Source organism: Chinchilla lanigera, unplaced genomic scaffold (genome assembly GCF_000276665.1).
Source record: "Chinchilla lanigera isolate Chin_1 unplaced genomic scaffold, ChiLan1.0 scaffold00053, whole genome shotgun sequence".
Classification (NCBI taxonomy): domain Eukaryota; kingdom Metazoa; phylum Chordata; class Mammalia; order Rodentia; family Chinchillidae; genus Chinchilla; species Chinchilla lanigera.
Genome location: NW_004955454.1, coordinates 10,419,723 through 10,440,141, shown reverse-complemented (window position 1 = coordinate 10,440,141; position 20,419 = coordinate 10,419,723). Strand labels below are relative to the sequence as shown.

Here is a 20,419-nt window from a genome sequence, read left to right as displayed (position 1 = left end):
CATTTGTTTTTAAGAAACAATATAATGCAAATACATTAATAACTTGTAGTGATTATGAAAACACCCTGATACTGACTTTTTACATTTAATTGAACAATTGTCCTTTAAATGAGTGATTTTATTTCCTTCTTAAATGATTTTTATGTCTTGTTTAAAAAATCAAATTGAGGGCTGGGGATTTAGCTCAGTGGCAAAAATGCCTGCCTGGCAAGCTCAAGGTCGTGAGTTCGGTTCCCAGTACCAGAGAAAAACCAAAAAAAAAAAAAAAAGGAAATTGAACAATTTTTATTAGATATTTGCTCATCTTCACAAAAATATATCTAGTGTTTGGTTTAGATGGGAATATGTGAGTCAGTTTTAAAAAGTGAAATTTTTAAGTATTTGAATAAACAGCTGGTTATTTAAAAGCAGATGTCAAAAAAGCTTTAGTGATATGGAAGTTTACCCACTTCACACAACTAATGATATAAGACCCTGACTCCTAAATGTAGGTGCATACCTCTAAGACTTGCAAATCTGCAGTTTCTTCACATTTATAATTCTAAAATAAAATACCTAGGTTGTCATTGCTTAATCATTTTTTATGACATGGTAAGATTCAGCTTTTCAGGGCTGTGGATTTAGCTCAGTGGCACAGCACCTGCCTGGCAAGTGCAAGGTCCTGAGTTTGATTCCTGGTACTGGAAAAAAAAAACCAAACAAATAAAAATAAATGATTCAGCTCTTAACTTTTCTTCTCAAATCTTACCTTAACTTCTAATAAGACATTACTCGAATGGAAAACTATTATTTTCTAACATCAATATAGCTATGAGACTGCTTGGTAGGGCCATTTCAGTTCATGATTAATTAGTAGAGATAGGGTTACAAATTTTTTCTTACAATGATATTTGTTGACAGTACTTTATAAAAGATTTTTAGGGTCACTGAAAATCTATGAAACTTTAACATGATAATAAATTTAATTAGGTAAAATATAAATCTGTTTAAAATGAAGGAAGGAACAAGAGATTCGTAAATATTTCCACCATTCATAATTAACACATTACTCGTGTGTTTGGGAGAAGTAGTCTAGTTTTTACTGTGTCTGTCATAGAGCAGAATGACTATTTTTATGCAGTTCCTAAAATACTTCACAGTCAGATAAGCAAAATTAGAATGCCAGTGTGGATTAAGAATACAAGGAAAAATTTACATCAGCAAATTAAAGTGCTTCCTTTGGATGAGAATTTTTGCATGCTCCTTGCTGTCATTTTGTTTTTTATCTCTTTACACTCATAATACAATCAATGAGAGGGCATTAGTTCATGATCTGGCCCAATATGTATTTGTCATACAAAATAATCTAAAATACAGAAATAACCATTTGATTGGCATTTTTATTTATAGGTAGCTTACAATTTTTATATTATTTACAGAATTCTTCATTCCATTCATTCTTTTGTCTCCACCTTTGGTGAAAGCAGTGTGTAAATGCAAGTTAACTAAAGGAGAATAGGCTCTTGTCTCCACTTCGAATAATTTACAGATGCTTCCTGGTTTGGGAATGTGTATAAGTTTCCTCATGATCTTTTTTTCTGCTGAAATTTCATTCTGACTCCACTGGTGACTTGTGGATATTGTGGCTTCTCCAGAGTGTAAAAGGACTAATAATATTTATTCTGTTTATTTAGTCACGGTAAGTGTCACTGCAGGACTGAGGATATCAAGTAGCATACTTTGCTTTGCTTGTGGTAGAAGAGCTGGCAGCAGCAGAAGCAGCAGCCTGATTCCCTAAGAACAGAGGGTCCAAACAGGCCACTTTGGCAGCAAAGAATGAATGGATACAGTGAAGAACAGCAAATAAATTTGAAAATTCCAACTCCTGAAAGGGAAGCACAAATAGGGGAGATAAACGTCAAAATCATGTTTTTTTTTTAAATTGAAAACTCTGCATTTTCAAATACAATAAGCTTATCTAAAATCCACACTATCTAATATATGAACACTAATTTAATAGCAGCATTTTTATTGCATATGTAAATGTCCTACGTGAATTTACTTCAAATTTGGTGGTGGAGAGACAGAACGAGTATGTATACATATTGCCTATGAAAGCCACCTTAGGATTGATAAACACTACATAGAAATTTCTTCTGTGAGGTTGAATTTTGCGCTAGCTAATGTACAAGTTAAACTAGTCTTGGAAGTACCTTAGAACATATTTTTATCTGTTTATATATATTTCAAGTGATAAACAAAGATTAGCATAATTTAAAAAAAACAGCTGTTTTATAGAATGAGTCACTATTTGCTATGGGAAACTGAATATGAAATGTTGAAAACAAACATCTTATGACACTAGGAGCTTAGGAGCTAAATGACTCACAAAAAGTAATTCGTGTCTCAATTATACTTGTTGTAGCTGCATGTTTAATGATATAAATGACATTTATACAAAATAAAATAAAAATAACTAGAGTCCATTCATTCTTATGGATACTTAGAACTCTGTTTCCCATTGAGAGACATGAGGAAATATTATATATTTCAATGAAAATAGAAAAAATGTCTTTTAAACCACAAATACCATCAAAGTACCTATAAATCTCAGCATAGCCTTTAAAATATGTATTTAGTGCTTTTAAGGAACATCTACAATAGATCCAGAACCACTTTTTAATTCCATGAAGATTAAGAGAGGTTTAATACACTGATGTTCTTAATGAAGTTAATATGTGGAACTTATCACAGTGCGGATAGCTAATGGCTAATAAACCATATGAAATAATTGATAAACTTGTTTCTAACTCATTACATATTTGTACTAAGAGATGTAAATTATAATTGATTTGCTCAGATTACTTACAATTTATAGTTTCTAGCAATGGAAAATAATAGAGTAGCCAATCAATTATGACATATTACAGTATCTGTTAAAGATCAGAGTTTCTTAAAATAAAATACATCTTTCTCTGAATATTTTCTTAAGCTGTGAAGTAGGAGCAGTATGGAATGTAATATATATGCATAGGCCCATACAATATAAAAGAAAGAGTTCTGCTATCTCAAAATTTACCTTCAAATCTTCAATATTTCATAGTCAATTTCTAATGTCAAATAGTGATTTATTTTAGAAAAAGGCAAAGAATAATTCTCAAAAATGCTTTCAACAAACATGTTTTTAGTAACACCATCACAATTATCTTAAGAGCTTTATCTTCAGCTTCCCACCTCAGAAGCATTTGTGATGTGTTGCCTTAGCTCACATTTGTGATGTTTTCTTTTGCCTTAACTCACCCTGAAAGTTCTCCATTCACCCTGCCATTCTTTGCGTAGCCAGCTTAATTCTCATGCAGATATTGTGTCAACCTATTTAAAATCCACCTGATATGAGAAAAGGCTGGAAAGTGTCAGAAAATGTGTGATTTTCCTGTGTGTCACTAAAAAATAAAACAGCAAACACATGCAATTTACTCTTGGTGGGAATGAACATAGTGTGGAATGTTGCAAGCAGGCAAAAATTCAGTGAGAAGAATGGTTTCTCTCAAAATAATTCTGTAACTTTATTAAGTTGGAGATTTTATTTTTGTAATAAAATATTCCCTACCCAAATATCCAGGTAGCTAGAGAAAGATTTTCTATCTTGTGAAGTGTTTGTCAATAATTTGATATTGATGAAGACAAGATTTTCACACCTTTGTCTTTTGGCGGGATGGTAGACAGGAAAAAACTACTGGTAATGAGGGAGTGAAAACAGAAGACATGCATTCATGGCCCTTGATTCAGTATTAACCCAACTTTCTTCCACATGAATGAGTAGCTTTGGGAGTCAATGATCAATTCTAGATTAATGGCAAGCAGTGAGTCACTAACCTTTTATTTATTTCCAATGAAACCCAGACCTACATTTCCATTCATCTATCAAACACCCAGAAATGGCTTTCAGCATGCAATAAGCTCTCCCCTTGGAGTAAAACTTTTCTAATCTTCATTAACTCCATAAATCTCACTAAAAAAAGCTGTACAAAATTTAAGGATGCACTCACTCAATAAATATTTACACCATTTGTTCCTTTCAATGAAAAGCTATAGCGCTAAACAAAATGAAGCAAAACATGCCCCAAAGCCAAGTGCAGTGGCGCTTGCCTGTAGTCCCAGCTGAGATGGGAGGATTGCCTGAGCCGAGTTCTGGGCTGCAGTTGCCCAGCCTAAGCTCAACATCCATACAGTGACCTCCCAGGAGCAGGGGATCACTAGGTTGTCTAAGGAGGGGTGAACCAGCCCAGGTCAGAAATGGAGCAGGTCAAAAAATGACCCTAAAACAACAGTAACAAAAGGAATAGTGGGACTTACATTTCAGTGACAAAAGATAAAATAGAGCGTCACAAATAAATCAAATGTAACATATCAAGATATGCTGGGAACGGTCAAGAAAATAGGGAAGGAAGGTAATATAGAGTGCACTAGGGGTTGGTGAGTCCGGAAAATCCACACTGCCATGTAGGAAAAATCTCTGAGTTCACTAAGGCACTGATCGTTTTGATATTTGTGGGAATATATTCATGGTCGGAGAAGTATAATTCCAAAGGCCCCACAGTAGACACAGTCTGAGAATTTGCAGAAACCAACAGCTATTATAGGTAGAATGCAGTGAGTGAACTGAACACTCTTTACTAGAAAATGAAGTCAAAGAAAAGACACAGGCCAAAATTTGAAGTGCACTGCCAGTCCTTTCTGAGTTTTACTGTGAGCGACAAGCGACAAGGATTGCAGCATGTGAAAATGATCACTCAGTGATTTCTGACTGAGTAATAGTGAAGAAGTGAGAGGGGATGGGTAATGAAGTTCTTCAATAGGGAAAGATGTCAGGTTTGAAAATAAAGCTGCATAACTGCATAACAAACCTCCAACTTAATGCCCTGCCATTTCAAAAAATAGAGGAGGGGCTGGGGATTTAGCTCAGGGGCACAGCGCCTGCCTGACAAGCACAAGGTCGTGAGTTCGATTCCTGGTACTGGAAGAAAAACAAAAACAAAATTAAAAAAAACAAACAAAAATTAGAGGAATTGTAAGAAAAGGAAGTTTAGTATGAAGGTTAACATTTTGGTTCTAAACACTGCACATTTGAGAGCATTTTAGACACAGCAACATTTTAAGAGTTGCCCATATTATTCTAGACGTAAATAAAAAATCAGTGTTGGATTTTTTTTTACTCTCTGAGCATATAAATAGTAGAAAACCATGTGTGGTCTGGATGAGAAAATCACGGTGGGGAGGATATGTACAGAAAAGAGTGTGGCCCTCATCCTTGGCATCCTACAGTACAAAAATATAAGAAAGTGGCAGAAAACATAAAAGTGAGAGCAGAGCTTTTCAAATGAGTGGGAAAAAGGGTCTTGCAAAATGCCAACTGGAAACTAACCATTATTCAACAACACAGAGGTCATTTTGAAATGTTACAAGATAGACTCTGTGTGCGTGTGCATGTGTGTGTAAAAATGGAGGTAGATGACACATAGAAATGGGCTCACAAAACACCAAGTGGCAAAGAACTAGAGGGACCTTTTCTGTTAAACAGAGCAGAGAAACAGACCCAATAGACAAAATTAAGAATATTTTTCTATGGCGTAGAACATTGCTACACAGTAATTGCTCATTCATGAGTGACGTGTTCTAAAACATCCACTGAGGACCTCAGTTTGTGGAAAGTATTAATTCTATACAAATTTCCTTTAGTTTATGCCTTTGATGACCTACTACTAAAAAATTCATTGATACAATGACAACCTCATGTTAAGTTTAAGGATGCCAAGCAGAGCCACCATTGGGATACTAATGCCAGGGATGGGGTGTGTCCAAAATCATCATAAAGTCATAAACTAAGCATCTTAAGTCAGGGTCTGCCTATATACACTATGTTTTTAACCCATACCTACAAATCAATTACAAACTTTAACTTATGAACTAAGCATAGTAAAAAGTTAATGATAACTAATGATGGAAATTATACTATACTGTAATGACAGTTGTGTAAATATGGCCTCTCTCTAAAAATACCTCAGAAGTACCTGTAAGGAGGTAGTAGATAGATCATGGTGACCCTGAGGAAGTGGATGGTTCACACTTTGAGAAGAACAGAACGGGAAGGTACAGAATCTCATCTTACTACTCTGAATGGTGCCCAAATTGAAGATTATCCACCACTGATAACTGGGATTTTCTATTTGATAGTGTTAGACCATGTTTGACTACAGCTAATTACAGCAAGCAGAATCATGAATTAGGATGGACTATAGCATATTTGTATACACGCTGCCTTAAGGTAGGTAGTAGATGTGAAGACAATCGTAGAAACCATATTCCTGAAGGAACAAGAAACACAGAACTAGTGCAAAAGCGGGGAGTCTGGTCTTGCAGAGAAATAGAGACAATTCATCCACAGCGACAGGACACAGTGTGGAGCATGTGGGCGCAACTCAAGGCAAGAGAAAGTTTATGATGTGCAGTTATTTATTTGTTTTCTACGTGAGACAAGAAGAGAGGCCATTGCTCAGCAGGGGGTAAGGCGATCTTGAAAATCTGGACAAAGTATGAAATCATTTTATGTAATACTTTAGGCATCGTGCATGAAATGTGTGTTCTACACTCTGCCCACTCCTCGGAGACATCTAATGACCTCATGAGTCTACTGTATGCATAGGCACAATCCAGGGAATTATTCAGTGTACCCAATAAATTAGTTTCCATCTATATTTTCATATTTTCTTCCCACAAGAGCTAGTCACGAAACATACACTAGATCACTAAAACATAAATTAGCTCTGCTTTCTGGAATGTAAAGACAAACAGATGAAAATCCTTGGGGGAAAATTGCATACTATCAATCCTTGCTTAGTAGCACTATGTTTCTATTTTGACTCTTGACTTCAGTCTTTTCCTATCCATACTTGAAGGTGTCTTACATTTTCAGTGTGGTTCTTATTTTTTCCTTGAGGCCTACTTTAACTTTAATAATCTTTATGATCTCACAACCAAAAGATCAAACTTCTCATTGCTATTTATACAGTATTACTTTCTTCCATATGCTGTTAGTCTCAGTCAGACTTACCTATGCCATTAATATATAATTCAATATTTTAAACATTAATTTACATACTAACATTAACTTCAAACTCCCTTTGTATATCATCCACTTTTACCCTACCCCAGAGAAGCATTATGGAGATACAATTCACATATTATGAAAGTAATCTTTTCTTTATTTTAAAGAGAAAAGAATAAATGCAAAACAACAAAAACATAAACACAACAACATAAAAACATTAAAAATGGTACAAATTTTCAAAGCAAGGTGATAGAAAGTTAACAATGGTTGTTATGTTACATACTGTTATCTTCAAAGTGGTTACTCAGATAACCCGATATAGGCATGTAAGATGGAGGGATAAATGTATTGCTGATGTCTGTTGTTTTCTTAAAGGGAATAGTTAATGCTTAAATTTTTTTTTTCTTGCCCAATTTTGCATGTTTATATCTAGTAATAGGGACAACTAATTTGAAGATGACAATATGCAATATAAGGGCCATTGCTGAATTCCTACCATCCTGTTTAATGAAGCCCTGTATCATTTCTAATTTTTTAATTACTGGCTATTGTCCTTAATTACGTGATCCATCCTGCATTCTTAGATCTGGTAATCTGAGCAACTTCACTAAAGATGACAGTATGTAATATAGCAACCATTGTTGATTCCTATCATATTGTTTTGCAATCCTGTGTCTTTTTTATTGTTTCTATGTTGTTTAGTTTTTGTCTTCATTGTTGTTATTCTGTTATGTTTTTTCTCTTTAAAATAAAAAAATTTAATCTGAGACCTGCCATTCAGTGGATTTAAGTATATTCATGGAAGTGTATGCTCATTACATGATTAAATTTTAAATCATATATCCCACACTCTACGTATCACATTCCATTTCCCCTTTCCTTCTCCCAGTAATCATTATTTCTCTCCACTATTAGCCCGTTCTAGACATTTTATATAATTTCATGCAAATGTGATCTTTTGTGATTATCTGGATTCACCTAATTGTTTGGGTTCAATCTTTTGTGATTGGATTTTCAAGTTTCATCTATGTAGTATCACGTATTAGTAATTTAATTATCCTCGCTGGGGAATAATACTCCCTTATTTGGGCAAAACTCAATTTCTTCGTCTATTCATCACTTGTTGAACATCTGGTTTATTTTCCCTGTTTAATTACCATGAGAAATGTTTCCATGGGAAAAGTTTATTCAAGTCTGTGTTGGCATGTGTTCTCAATCTGTAGGTATGTAAATGAATTTGAAAGTGCTGGATCATGTGACAATTCAGTGTTGCACTCACTGGGGAAAAGCCAGCTGTCTCTCAGAGGAGATACATTTTGGAATTAGAGGAGAGAGGAACCAGGAGAGCTAGTGGATCATAGCTATATTATAAGTGGATTATAAACAGGTGAGGAAGCAAGCTGCAGTGTGGACATTCAGCCCCTCCCCCAAATAATTGTAAACTGCGTGAACTGCGATCATGTACTAATAAAATAAAAATTAGAAAAAGCATTTTCTCTCATGTGCAAAGTATGAGAGCTCCAAGTTTTCTACATCTTCACTGATCACTGTTACTGTTGATTCTTTAAATTGCTATAACCATGCTACATGTCGGGACGCATATTTTATTATGATTTTGACCTGCATTTCTTGCTTAATAATTTAAGCAACATGTTGTGGACTTACTGGTCAGTTGAGTGACTTTTCTGAAGAAATGTCAACTCAGGTCTTTTGCCATTCTTTAATTGGAGTATTTATGTTCATCTCAATTTGTGAAAGTTGTCTACATGTTCTCAACACAGACTCAGCAGTTATGATGTGTAATTTTTCCTCTTATTCTATTGCTTTTATTTTCACTTTCTTTGTGGTCTCATCTTCAGCACAAATGTTTTTAATATTGATGAAACTCAATGTACCAATTCTTTTTTCTCTTGGTTTTGGCTTTTAATCCAAACACCATGAAAATATTCAACATCATAAATATTTGTTCTTATATTTTCTTCAAAGGTAGTTATAATTTTAGGTCTGATATTTACGTATATGATTTATCTTTAGGTATCAATTTGTATGATCTGAGGAACAAATGCCATATAATTTTTTAGATGAGATAAACAGTTCCACTATTATTTTTTGTTGAAAAGACTGTTCTTCATTTCTGATTCTATTTTGATGAAAGTTATTTGTACAACAAACTAATAATAAATGAAGTTAATTTCTGAACTCTAAATTAGATACCAATATTCCATACATTTATTCTTTCTCCAACACCACTCAGTCATGATTACCACTTCTTTGTGATATGTTTTAAAATATATAAATGAGAATTATCCAATTTCATGCCTGTATGAAACTTGTCTTGGCTTTTTTAGTTACACTATATGCACCTACATATATAATCTATATAATTATGTATATAAGTTTAGGACTAACTTGCAGATTTTTATAAGATAGTAGTTCCTAGATCTATATTTTAATTTGAGATGATATCCATTTTAAAAATATTAAGATTTTTATTATATTTACATAAAATGTAACTCTATTTATTTGTCTTCTTTAATTCCTTTCCATGTCTTATAGTTTTCAGTGAATAAGACTTATACTTCTTTTGTTAAAATTATTAAGAATTTTATATTTGATGCTATTTCTGTTTTAATTATTATCTTAATTTTACATTCTGCTCTCCATTGCTAGGGTATAGAGCATGATTGATTTTTACATATTGATATTTCATGATACAGACTTATTGAGCTCATGTACTAATACATTTTTAATGTATTTGTGAGGATTTTCTACATTAGGCTCAAGTCATCTATCTCTGAATAGAATATCCAGTGCAATATTTATGAAACTAAGAGAGTATGTGTCAGGAGGACATCATGTAGTTGGCTCATTTTTAAAATTTATTTTGTCTTTTTTTGAAGTGTTCATTATGTTTAGTTTTGCTACACTTATAGATAAGACAAAAGTTGTATCTCCTTTGCTGATTTCTTATTATGCTTCTTTGTCTTTTTTATTCCTTTTTCTTTCATTCTTGTTTTAATTTCCTTCCATGACTGGTTTTTTTTTTTTTTTTTTTTTTCCATTTTGTGTGTATATATTGTGCTGGAGCTATTGTTTAATTCTTTTATTTCTTACTGCATATTATTTAGCTTTTGATGAATTATTCTGGGTATTATACTTTACATGTTAAAACAATCTTGGTCTGACCAGGAATTTAATTGCAGTAATACTTAAAATTTTTCCCAGCATATCTTTGTTTCTTCCGCACAACCTTGTGTTATTATTGCCATACATATTACATTTTGTTGCATTATATGCACAGTGACTGTTTTTTGGTTTTTGTTTTTTGGGTTTTTTTTGTACCTGGAATTGAACTCACAGCCTTGAGCTTGCCAGGGAGGCTCTCTGCCACTGAGCTACATCCCCAGCCCCACAATGACAGTTTCATCACTATTATTTTTTAACTCAGTGAACCTTAATCGTTTACTATCACTTATTTTTATGTTGTGTTCACGTTCTTTCTTTTTTACTTTTATTAGTACATGTTGGAAGTACATATTGATTGCATTCATTGGAGAGATTCCATACATGTACTTAACACATTTTAATTCCTTTATTTCCTTTCCCTCCACTACCTTGTATTTTGCAGCATAGAATTCACTTATTTATCTTATAAGATCTTATAAAGTTAATTATCATATGCAGAGACTGGAAAACAGACTAATAGGCCAATAAATATAAAAAATGTATAAGGCTTTGCTACTGAGAAAAAGTACTTTTAGTCTACAGAAGAAAACTTTGTAAACAATAATACATTATATTATCATATATGACAATTATCTATCTATCTATCTATGTATCTGTCTATCTACCCACCTACTTAACTATATCTCTGTAGTTACATTCACCAGTGATTTCATTTGTAAGTGTGACTTTGTTATTACTTAGTATTCTTTCATTTTATTCTGAATCTTTTCTGTACTGGATGTGACTAGTGACAAATATTCTGCTTATTTTTCTAATAAGGTATTGCTTAATTTCTCATTAATATTTGAAAGACAGTTTAGTTGAATAAAGAACTCCTATTTGTCAGCAATTGTTTTTAGCCCTTAAGTATGTTGTTTGCCATTCTATTGTTTGCTGGCTTTCCTAGTTTACTATGAGTGATCAGTTCTTTCTCATACTATTGATCCCCTTTGAGATTTCTCTTGCTTTCAAGATTCTCTTTCAGGATTTTAACAGTTTAACCATAATGTTTACAGAAGTTTATTCTATGAGGAGGTTCCTGAATATGTAGGTTAATCTGTTTGTAGAACTTGACAAGTTTTCAACCATTATTTCTTGAACTATTTTTTCTACTCTTGTCTTTTCCTGCTCTTCTACTATTCCCATTATATGTATGATGACACATTTGGTGGTGCTACACAAATTTCAGAAACTCCATTAATTTTTCCTCATTTGTTCATTATTTCTTGGGCTAGATAACCTTAGTAGCTCTATTGAAATATACTAAACTCTTCAAATATTTTCTTCTCAAACTGAAATCTGTTGTTCATTTTTCTATGGATTTTTAAAAATTTCTCTTTTGCCCTTTTCAGTTATAGAGCTTTATTTGATTTTCAGTATTATTTTCACATCTTCATCAATTTCTCTATTTTCTAAGACATGCTAATTACTTGAGCATGGCTTCCGTCAGTCCTCTGAATGTACATGTATTGCACCACTAGCATTTTTGTTAGTGATTTTCCTGGACTAAGTTTATATTGTCTATGTTTCTTCTCAAGAAGACACAGAAGCCTCTGATTTTTAGCTTAGTGTTCACCTGAAGATTTGAGAATTATTTCTGTAAATAACTTGCAGCGAACTCTTCTAACTTTCTCATGGGGCTCTATGTGTATTATGGCACTCCTGCAATGTTCTGGCAGTTACACCTCTGCACGCACAGAGTATTAAAATGGGGCACAGTTGAAAGATTAGGGCATCCCATTCATTCTTTCTGCTTATGCAGTTTTGTACATTCATATGTCCTTCTAGGATTCGGGAACATATTTGAACATTTCAAAGTTCTGCAAGAACTTCTCATTCCTTAGATCTTTTCTAATTTGTGCACTAGTTTCCTGATTAACATAACTAGTGTTGCCAAAAGAGGTAGTTGCAAATTTTTAAAATTACTGTGAATTATTTTCATTATATCCCTTGGAATAGGGCTTTTCTCAATGAGCAAGTTGTGGCTTGGGTCAAATAATGACTAACGCTCCAATGAGACTTTTCTAAGGAGTCCCTAGAAAGGTCAAATAATTATGATTTTCTTAGGATAAGGTTGTCTCAGGAGCTCAAGTTGAGTCTATGTCACTCAGGGAGATTTAAACTGAATTTTGTAAAAAATGATCGTGATGTTTTACTGTTTCCTGTTGCTTTTACAAGGTAGATTTTCAGAAGTTTTCTGTGCCCTTTCTGAAGTGGAACTCAGGTTTACTTTTGATTTCTTAAAAAGCCATGAAGTATGGTAATCTGCAGAATGGATGTCACCCATAAATATAAATTAATTTACATTGTATTGTCTATGAAGATAGACTAGATTCCAATCTATTATTTGATTTTCCTTCACAGGATAGGTTTGCATGTATGGAAGACTGTACTTTTCTGTGGGTCAGATTGCTGGTTTATTATTTACCTTTAGCTCCTGACCTCCACTACTGGGACTGATAATAAGAATAGAAACTCATTAAATTGATGATCTGTAGTAGGTCTTGATATAAAAGAATTATGTTTAATAATGTCTTGCTTCATTTCTTTTAAATGAATGTAAAGAAAATAAATGTTGGTATCTCTTCATATCATGTTGCACAATTATTCTCATATTAAAATAGCAATATATCAGTCAATGTTTTAATCTTTAGGGCTATAAATTTGAAAGAAGCATGATTAGTGTAGTTCAGAAATTCTCTTGGAGTACTGAGAGGCCTAAATTTAAAACATTAATCTTTATGCATTATGCAATGACTCCCAAGAGGAGAATACACATTTTTAGTATAAGTGTATTGTATTTGCTTAATTATTCAAATACTTAATTTTTAGGTTGAAATTCTTTTTTTATATTTAAATGCTTTGTGATTATTGAAATTTTTAGTGGTATTTCATGTTAAGAGAAAATGATAGAGAAATTGATTACTGTGCTCTATATTTCCTTTCTTTACCTCCTTGGAATTGCTTTCAAGTGTGTCTTTAATCTCATAATTCTGATTTTTAAAAATATTATTGCTTAAATTAAATAAAAATTTAGTTATATTTATTCTGTGCATAAATGGTGACTTTTGACAAAAAAGAAAATAAACAACTTTATACCATGAATATATTCCTCCCATTAGCTACTTATTTTGGAGGAAGTTTATATTTAAATGATGGCAATTTAAGTTTTATAACCTATCAAAAAAAGAACATTCTGGACTCTTGGTATAAGTTGGAAGATAAATTCAGTATCCAAGAAAGTGATATATATGGAGAAAATAAAATCTCAGTGATGAACTAAAATAGTCTAGAATCTGCAGCAATTCCCAAGAGTTTAAAATCTAAGACTGATGCACTGTTCTCTCGAGATATCTCCTTTACATTTATCCCTGCTGTTAATATAACTGATACTTTGAAATTTCACATAAACCAAGCTGATATAAAAGTTACGTGCACACACACAAAGCAGACTTCAGCACTTTGGAGCTAATTTATTTCGACATACGGTACTTAAATTCTTCCACAGTAGGCAGAACCATTACACATTGACCTAAGCAGGTCTTTTACTACAAAGTAGTTGTTTCTGCCCTGTTTCTCTTCTCCACACTTTAAAGAGCTGGGGCTTTTTATAGTTTCCAGGAAGAAAACGGTGTCTCAGAGGTTTAGAAAAACTTTGTTTCTGGAAAGCCAGAAATTGTGAACAGTGAGGAGGACAGGGAGCTGACCTGTCATTTCTGATGTGGAGAGAGATAGACCCTTGAGCCCACATGACCTGTCCAGCTTTGTAATTATAAAACTTCTTTATCTTTTGGCCAAAAGTGCCAAACACAGATTCATTTAGACTACCGCTCATCCTCTTTTAAAATATAACTTCAACATACTACGAACTGTTTAGTGAGGTTCTTTGACACACGTTTTAAGTAGCCTAAATGTCCCATCTATTGTGTTATAAGTTCATTTCTTAGGCTGAAGCCACTGAACAGTTGTTCGCTAGTGAAGCCTTTTAAGGTAGGTATTTTTATCCACAAATTATATGAGGAAATGAAGATTTACTGAGATTAGCGAGAAAGTAGCATTACTGGGAATCAATCCTCAATTTCTGACTTGAGTCTTACCAATACTTTATATGCTTGGAAAAAGCTTCTTAAGGCAATGTAAAGTCCCTGGAACCACGTGACTGGGAAAGCAGGGATACAGAGGGAAGCCCACAATAACTCACTATTTTTAAATGCTTCCAGCTCCGTATTGCTACATTAAATAGAAAAGCAATTTTCTTTTGCTTCTTTTATTGTACTGCACAAAGAGCACTATTCTGGCATCCAGAGCTCAAATCCAGTAATTTAGGATTAATATGCTCTGTATATCAGTTTAGGAAACATTTTAACAGCATTTTTGTGCGGTGGAGGCACTGTTGCGACTTTCCATGAGAGAGCTTCACCAATGCTCTCAGAACACAGGTTGTTTAGAAATTAGAAGATTGTCTGGCCATATTATGTAATAGTATAATTTACAAACAAAGTCATCTATGTACATAAAAGCATATGCTTTAAGAACTGGTAAATAAATATACATTCACCCAGAATAGCTAGGAACTGTTAAAATACAATTCTAGATTTATTACTGTCTATAAGAACATTATATATAAATCATCACATATTATGGACTTTACATATATATAACTTTTTTTAGTGCCCAGTACAATAAAATAAGTCTTTTGCGGGTTGTCAGGACAGTACAGCATAGCTCATGGCTGCTGTCAGGAACTATTCCTATGGTCATCTAAGTAAGTCTGTGAAGTTTAATGAGGCTTTGGAAACAGATGGGAAATGTACTAAGCTTCTGAGTAATGAAGTGAGAATTTATGGAATTCCACTTTCAGAAAAAAAATAAAGGAAGCTTTGGCATTAGCCTTACACAACTAAAAAACAAAACAAAGCTCCTCCAACTCTTATATATATGTGCCTAACATTCTTATTAAGCATTTTAGGGATTTTCCTAAAATCAAAGAATTAAAAACCATTAGTACTGTAATACGTTCAGAAACTCAAGTAATTAATGTACCACAAAGAGCCATTTCCTGTTAAGTAATTCATTTACCTTGCAGATGTGCATATGTAGTATTAAATATGTGTTTTATTGACAATTATCTTTGCCATCCTTTAAAGCAAGATCTGAGTTTCCTCATTTTCAAAAATCATATTTTCAGATCAATATTTCCTCTGGTTTGCCTTTTTCTGACTTTGATAAGAAAAATATCTCTCCAGGAATTTATTTCTATTGCATTCTAATTTCTCAGTAAAAGCAGTCAGAACTTAAGAAATGTAGCATGATGCTATAGTTTTTGTTTCCTGCAAAATGCATGTTGAAATGCCCTCCTGCCCCTTTCTGTTTTCTCAAACCTGTCTATTTCGTATGTTCTTATTTGGCCTTCTATAAGATTGACACGACAGGACAGACCTCACCAGATGTCTGTGTTATGTTCCTGGTTAATATATTTCTGTTCGTGATAAATCACCTAATCTCATGTACAGTACTCTGTTACTGCAACACACCGCAGAGGAAGATACATATGAAGAAAGGATTTTACATTTTAATAGTTCATTAAATATATTATACCTCCAGGGTTTTTCCAACATGTATTTGCTATTCTTGTACTGCTGGAAGATTTTGATGGATCTATTTGCGACAGATAAGTGAACTTTCTCAATAAGCTTCCATCAAGTTCAACAGTTTTCACATTAATTGTTAACAAATGCGTATATTCTCCTGCCATCAACATATTTGGACTGATTACACATGGAAACAAAATGCTAAGCATTATGTGTTGCTACTCAAAAAGAGCATTTAATTTTCTGCAGAAATTTATTCAAAATATTACCATATATCCCTCTAAAACCAGCCTGAACCTGAAATTTTGGTTTTACCTCATCAAACATTTCATGTATAATACCTCCTGGTGAAAGTATTACATGTAAATGGCTATTGATATCTTTCAGCGATATAAAAAATAAATGAAATTTTTAGTTTTCAGTCACTCTCCTCAAACCAGTGTGAAGCAAGCACAAAATAACTGGTATCCTAAGCTCCTTAGTCAGACATGGAAATACCACAAGAGCTATCTTAATATTAGTAATTTTAGATGTTATTCATAGCTATGCATTTGTATACCTGAATAAAGTCTTTTAAAGAGGACCTGTGCAAAGATATAAAATTTGACCTTGATAAATGAATGTTATTTAATATTTTCTGGATGAACAATGTTCTAGTGGAGGATAACTGATGGGGTAAGAGAGGTGGAGAAAAAAATAGCTTCTTATTGTAGTGACTACGGCGTCCTCCTAAGCAAACTGCTCTGGGTTATCAACCTCCTACCAGTGAAGCTATTGTCACCCACAGTCAGTAGCAGTTTAAATGTAGTTCATATCTAACTTTGAAGTAGGAAAACGCATATCAACTTTTCTTCTTTTCTTCTTTCTTCCTTTCTTTCTTTCTTTCTTTCTTTCTTTCTTTCTTTCTTTCTTTCTTTCTTTCTCTTTCTTTCTTTTTCTTCCTTCCTTCCTTCCCTCCATCTCTCTCTCTCTCCCTCTCTCTCTTTTTCTCTCTTTCTCTTTTTGAGACAGGGTCTTATTATGCAGTTCAGGCTGGCCTCGAACTCAATTTGTAGCACAGGCTGGCCTCAACCAAGCCATAATTCTCCTGCCTCAGCCTACTGAATGTTGGGATTACAGGTGTGCACCAGCACACCCGGCTGAAAATATAAACTTTACAAAGGTAAACTGGGTTAAATTTCAAAGTCATGTAAATATCAACATTTGAAATCACATAAAATCTATTCTTAATCAGACTTGCAATAAAAATAAAATGAAACCTGGGAGTTATATTAATTAGATTGGAAAACACTTACAATTTACTCAATAGAACTATATAATTAGGTCCCCATAGGTAGTTGCTCGGCAAACACTGTTTGGCGATTATATGGACAGCAATACTCATAATTAAATTTTTCATGTCAAATTTTAGTATTTTATGGCATTATTTCATTGGTTAGAGAAGGTGACCAACTCAAATAAGTTGTGCATTTTTTAGAAGAGGCATTACTCATAGTTTAAAAATAAATAAACATTTAGGGCTGGGGATTTAGCTTAGTGGCAAAGCGCCTGCCTGGCAAGCGCAAGGTCAAGAGTTCGGTTCCTGGTACCGGAGAAAAACCAAAATAAATAAATAAATAAATAAATAAATAAACATTTTAATTTTTTTTGTTTTTTTTTTTTTCCGGTACCAGGACTCAAACTCATGACCTTGTACTTGCCAGGTAGGTGCTGTGCCACTGAGCTAAATCCCCAGCCCCAAAAGTTTTAATTTTAAAATTGCAGAGTAATGCATTTTTTCTTATTCGTCCTCATACACACACTTGTATTTTCCTCGTATTTTATAGACAGAGAAGCTGAATTTAAATACATTCTTTAATGCATCAAATGGCATCTTTTTTATTTTATTTTATGTATCAAATGATTCTTTTTTACTCTAAAGAGAAAAAATAAAAGTAACAAACAGTTTCAAAACAGGCTAGTAAGAGAGTAACTATAATTATTAGACTACATAGTGTTGTCTTCATAGTAGTTACTCAGAGTACAAGATATAGGCATGATACCCTATACAAACAATATTAGCAGAAACATTTCTTTTCCACTAGCTGTATAACCAACTTAACTATCTTGTATGCGAATATTTTTTTCTTTTTCCCTTTCTTTCCACTTTCTCCCATCACAATTTTTTTTTCCTTTTGAAGAGTTTCTTCCCAATTCACATTATCTATTGTAGATTTGGGATCTTATTTACTTTTTCAGTTTCTAATACTAGTGAGATAATATGATGTTTACAAAAATGAGTCTGATGTATTTTATTTATGAGTAGGATCACAAGTTGCATCCATTTGCCTATAAAAGTCTGTAGTTTACCCTTCTTTATGGCTGAATAGCACTCTACTGTATAAAATTTTTTTTTAATTTTAAAGAGAATTAAAAAACAATAGAAATGATACAGCATTTCAAAACAAGATGGGAAATTAACAATGGTTATTATATTGCATAGTTATCTTCAAAGTAGTTGTTTAGATTACCATATAGGCATGTAAAATTGATTAAAAATATAAGCACTAACTATTCCTTTCAATAATCTAATAGAAATTAGTAGTACAATTATCTTAGCCATCTTGTATGTGTGAGTATATTTATATAAATATATATTTTTCTCTTACTTTTTCTCTCTTTCTCCTATCCCAGCTGTTCTTTTTTTTTAAGCAGTTTCTTTCCCTTTCACAATATCTATTATATCTTTTGGATCCTATTTACTTTTTCAATTTCTTACACTAGGGAGACAATACAGTGTTTACACATGTGAGTATGGTACATTTCACTTAGGTATATAGTCTTTAGTTGCATCCATTTACCTATAAAAGCCTCAAGGTTTTTTTTTTTTTTTCATCCATTCCTCAGGTGATGGGTATTTGTGTTGTTTCCAAGATTTAGCTATTCTAAATTGTGCTGCTATAAAAAGTTGTACATATATCATTGTAGTATGATGTTTTTAATTCCTCTGGGAAAATACCCAGGATGGAGATAGCTGGGTGGAATGAGACCTCTAATCCCAGTTTTGTTTTTGTCTTTGTTTTTTTGTTTGCTTATTTTGTTTTTCCGGTACTGGGAATCGAACTCATGACCTTACACTTGCCAGGCAGGTGCTGTGCTGCTGAGCTAAATCCCCAGCCCCCTAATCCCAGTTTTTGAAGGAATCCCCATGCTGATTTCTACAGTGGTTGCACCAGTCTACACTCCCACCAGCAGTGGAGAAGGGTTCCTTTCTCTCCACAGCCCGTCCATCATTTGTTATCAGTCAATGTTTTGATGACAGCCATTCTTTCTGGGGTGAGATGGAATCTCAGTGTTGTTTCAGTTTGCATCTTTCCAATAAACAATGATTTGGAACATTTTTTATGCATTTATTTGCCTATAAATGGTTCCTTTGTTTGAGAATAACACTCAAACAAATTCTATCTTCTTAAAAACTTGCATTTAATGAATGAAATAATAAAATAATATTGAAGAGATGAACAGCAAAAATAACAAATGTTTTACATAAATGAATATAACTAGCTACACAGCTGCATATATAATTAGACTACATGAAAGAGAACTCCACATACTATGGTTAGCAGTCATTCTATTAAACTTACGGTTTTGGCTTCATTACTAAGGGCTTATTAGTTCATTAAAAATGTTAGAAGAGTAATAACTAAAAATGAATGCTATCAGTATAGATAAGATAACTAGTAGATATGTTTCCCCACTAGCAAGAAAAATATAGAATTTGTGTTAAGAAGACTTCCGCATACTGAGAATTCTAGCAAGAACTAAAGTAAATATTTTGGTAAAATAGTAAGGCATTTTTTGATAGTAGCAGCAAGAATCAATGTAAGTAGCAGTGCACCCTGTTGGCACAAAATAAAAGACCCATTAATGGCAGTTGTGGGGGAAGGGGGAGGTGTAGCCAGAGAGAGAAGACAGCTAAAGAGGTCTCTATAAAGGGAAACAGGCATCTAGAGAGTACAGACTTGAAAATTACGAAGCAAGTTCAGAACAGCTGATGAAGTTATCAAGGCATTTTTCTAATCTGATGGGCAACAAGTACAAGACAAAGCTATGGTAACACCAATAATTTAGAGAAATGCAGGTAAGAATGGAGCTAGCATAAGGGCACAGATACTAATTTAAACAACCTTTAGTTTAGGGAGAGGCAGTAAAGACAAGTGCAGAGACAAATATGAAGAATGTGAATCCCCAGGGCAAATTGGACAGCAGTTAAGGAGGAATGCAAAGGGCAAAAAAGGGATCACCTCTTTCAGAGAAGTGGATCTGACCTGAATAAAGAGCTGTGTAACAACAGACTTTGACTGGTTTTCACACAGGGCCATGCACTAGAAGGGTCTGAATAACAGATGAAGTCTCTCACCCTGAATTCAGTAAGTAAAGGAGGGGCTGGGGATTTAGCTCTGTGGCACAGTGCCTGCCTGGCAAGCTCAAGGTCATGAGTTCAATTCCTAGTACTGGAAGAAAAACATACCCAAAA

General features: G+C 33.5%; 1 protein-coding gene across 3 annotated transcripts in view; it reads right to left on the bottom strand.

The window, feature by feature from the left end:
• Positions 1 to 267: 267 nt before the first annotated feature.
• The window catches only part of Sntg1 (syntrophin, gamma 1), a 741,266-nt gene continuing 721,114 nt past the window's right edge, over positions 268 to 20,419 (bottom strand). For all 3 annotated transcript variants that reach the window (XM_005396048.2, XM_005396049.2, XM_005396050.2), the window contains one exon: positions 268 to 1,864. In XM_005396048.2, coding sequence (XP_005396105.1) covers positions 1,706 to 1,864 — 159 coding nt within the window. In that variant the 3' untranslated portion in view covers positions 268 to 1,705. The remainder of the gene's footprint in view (positions 1,865 to 20,419) is intronic.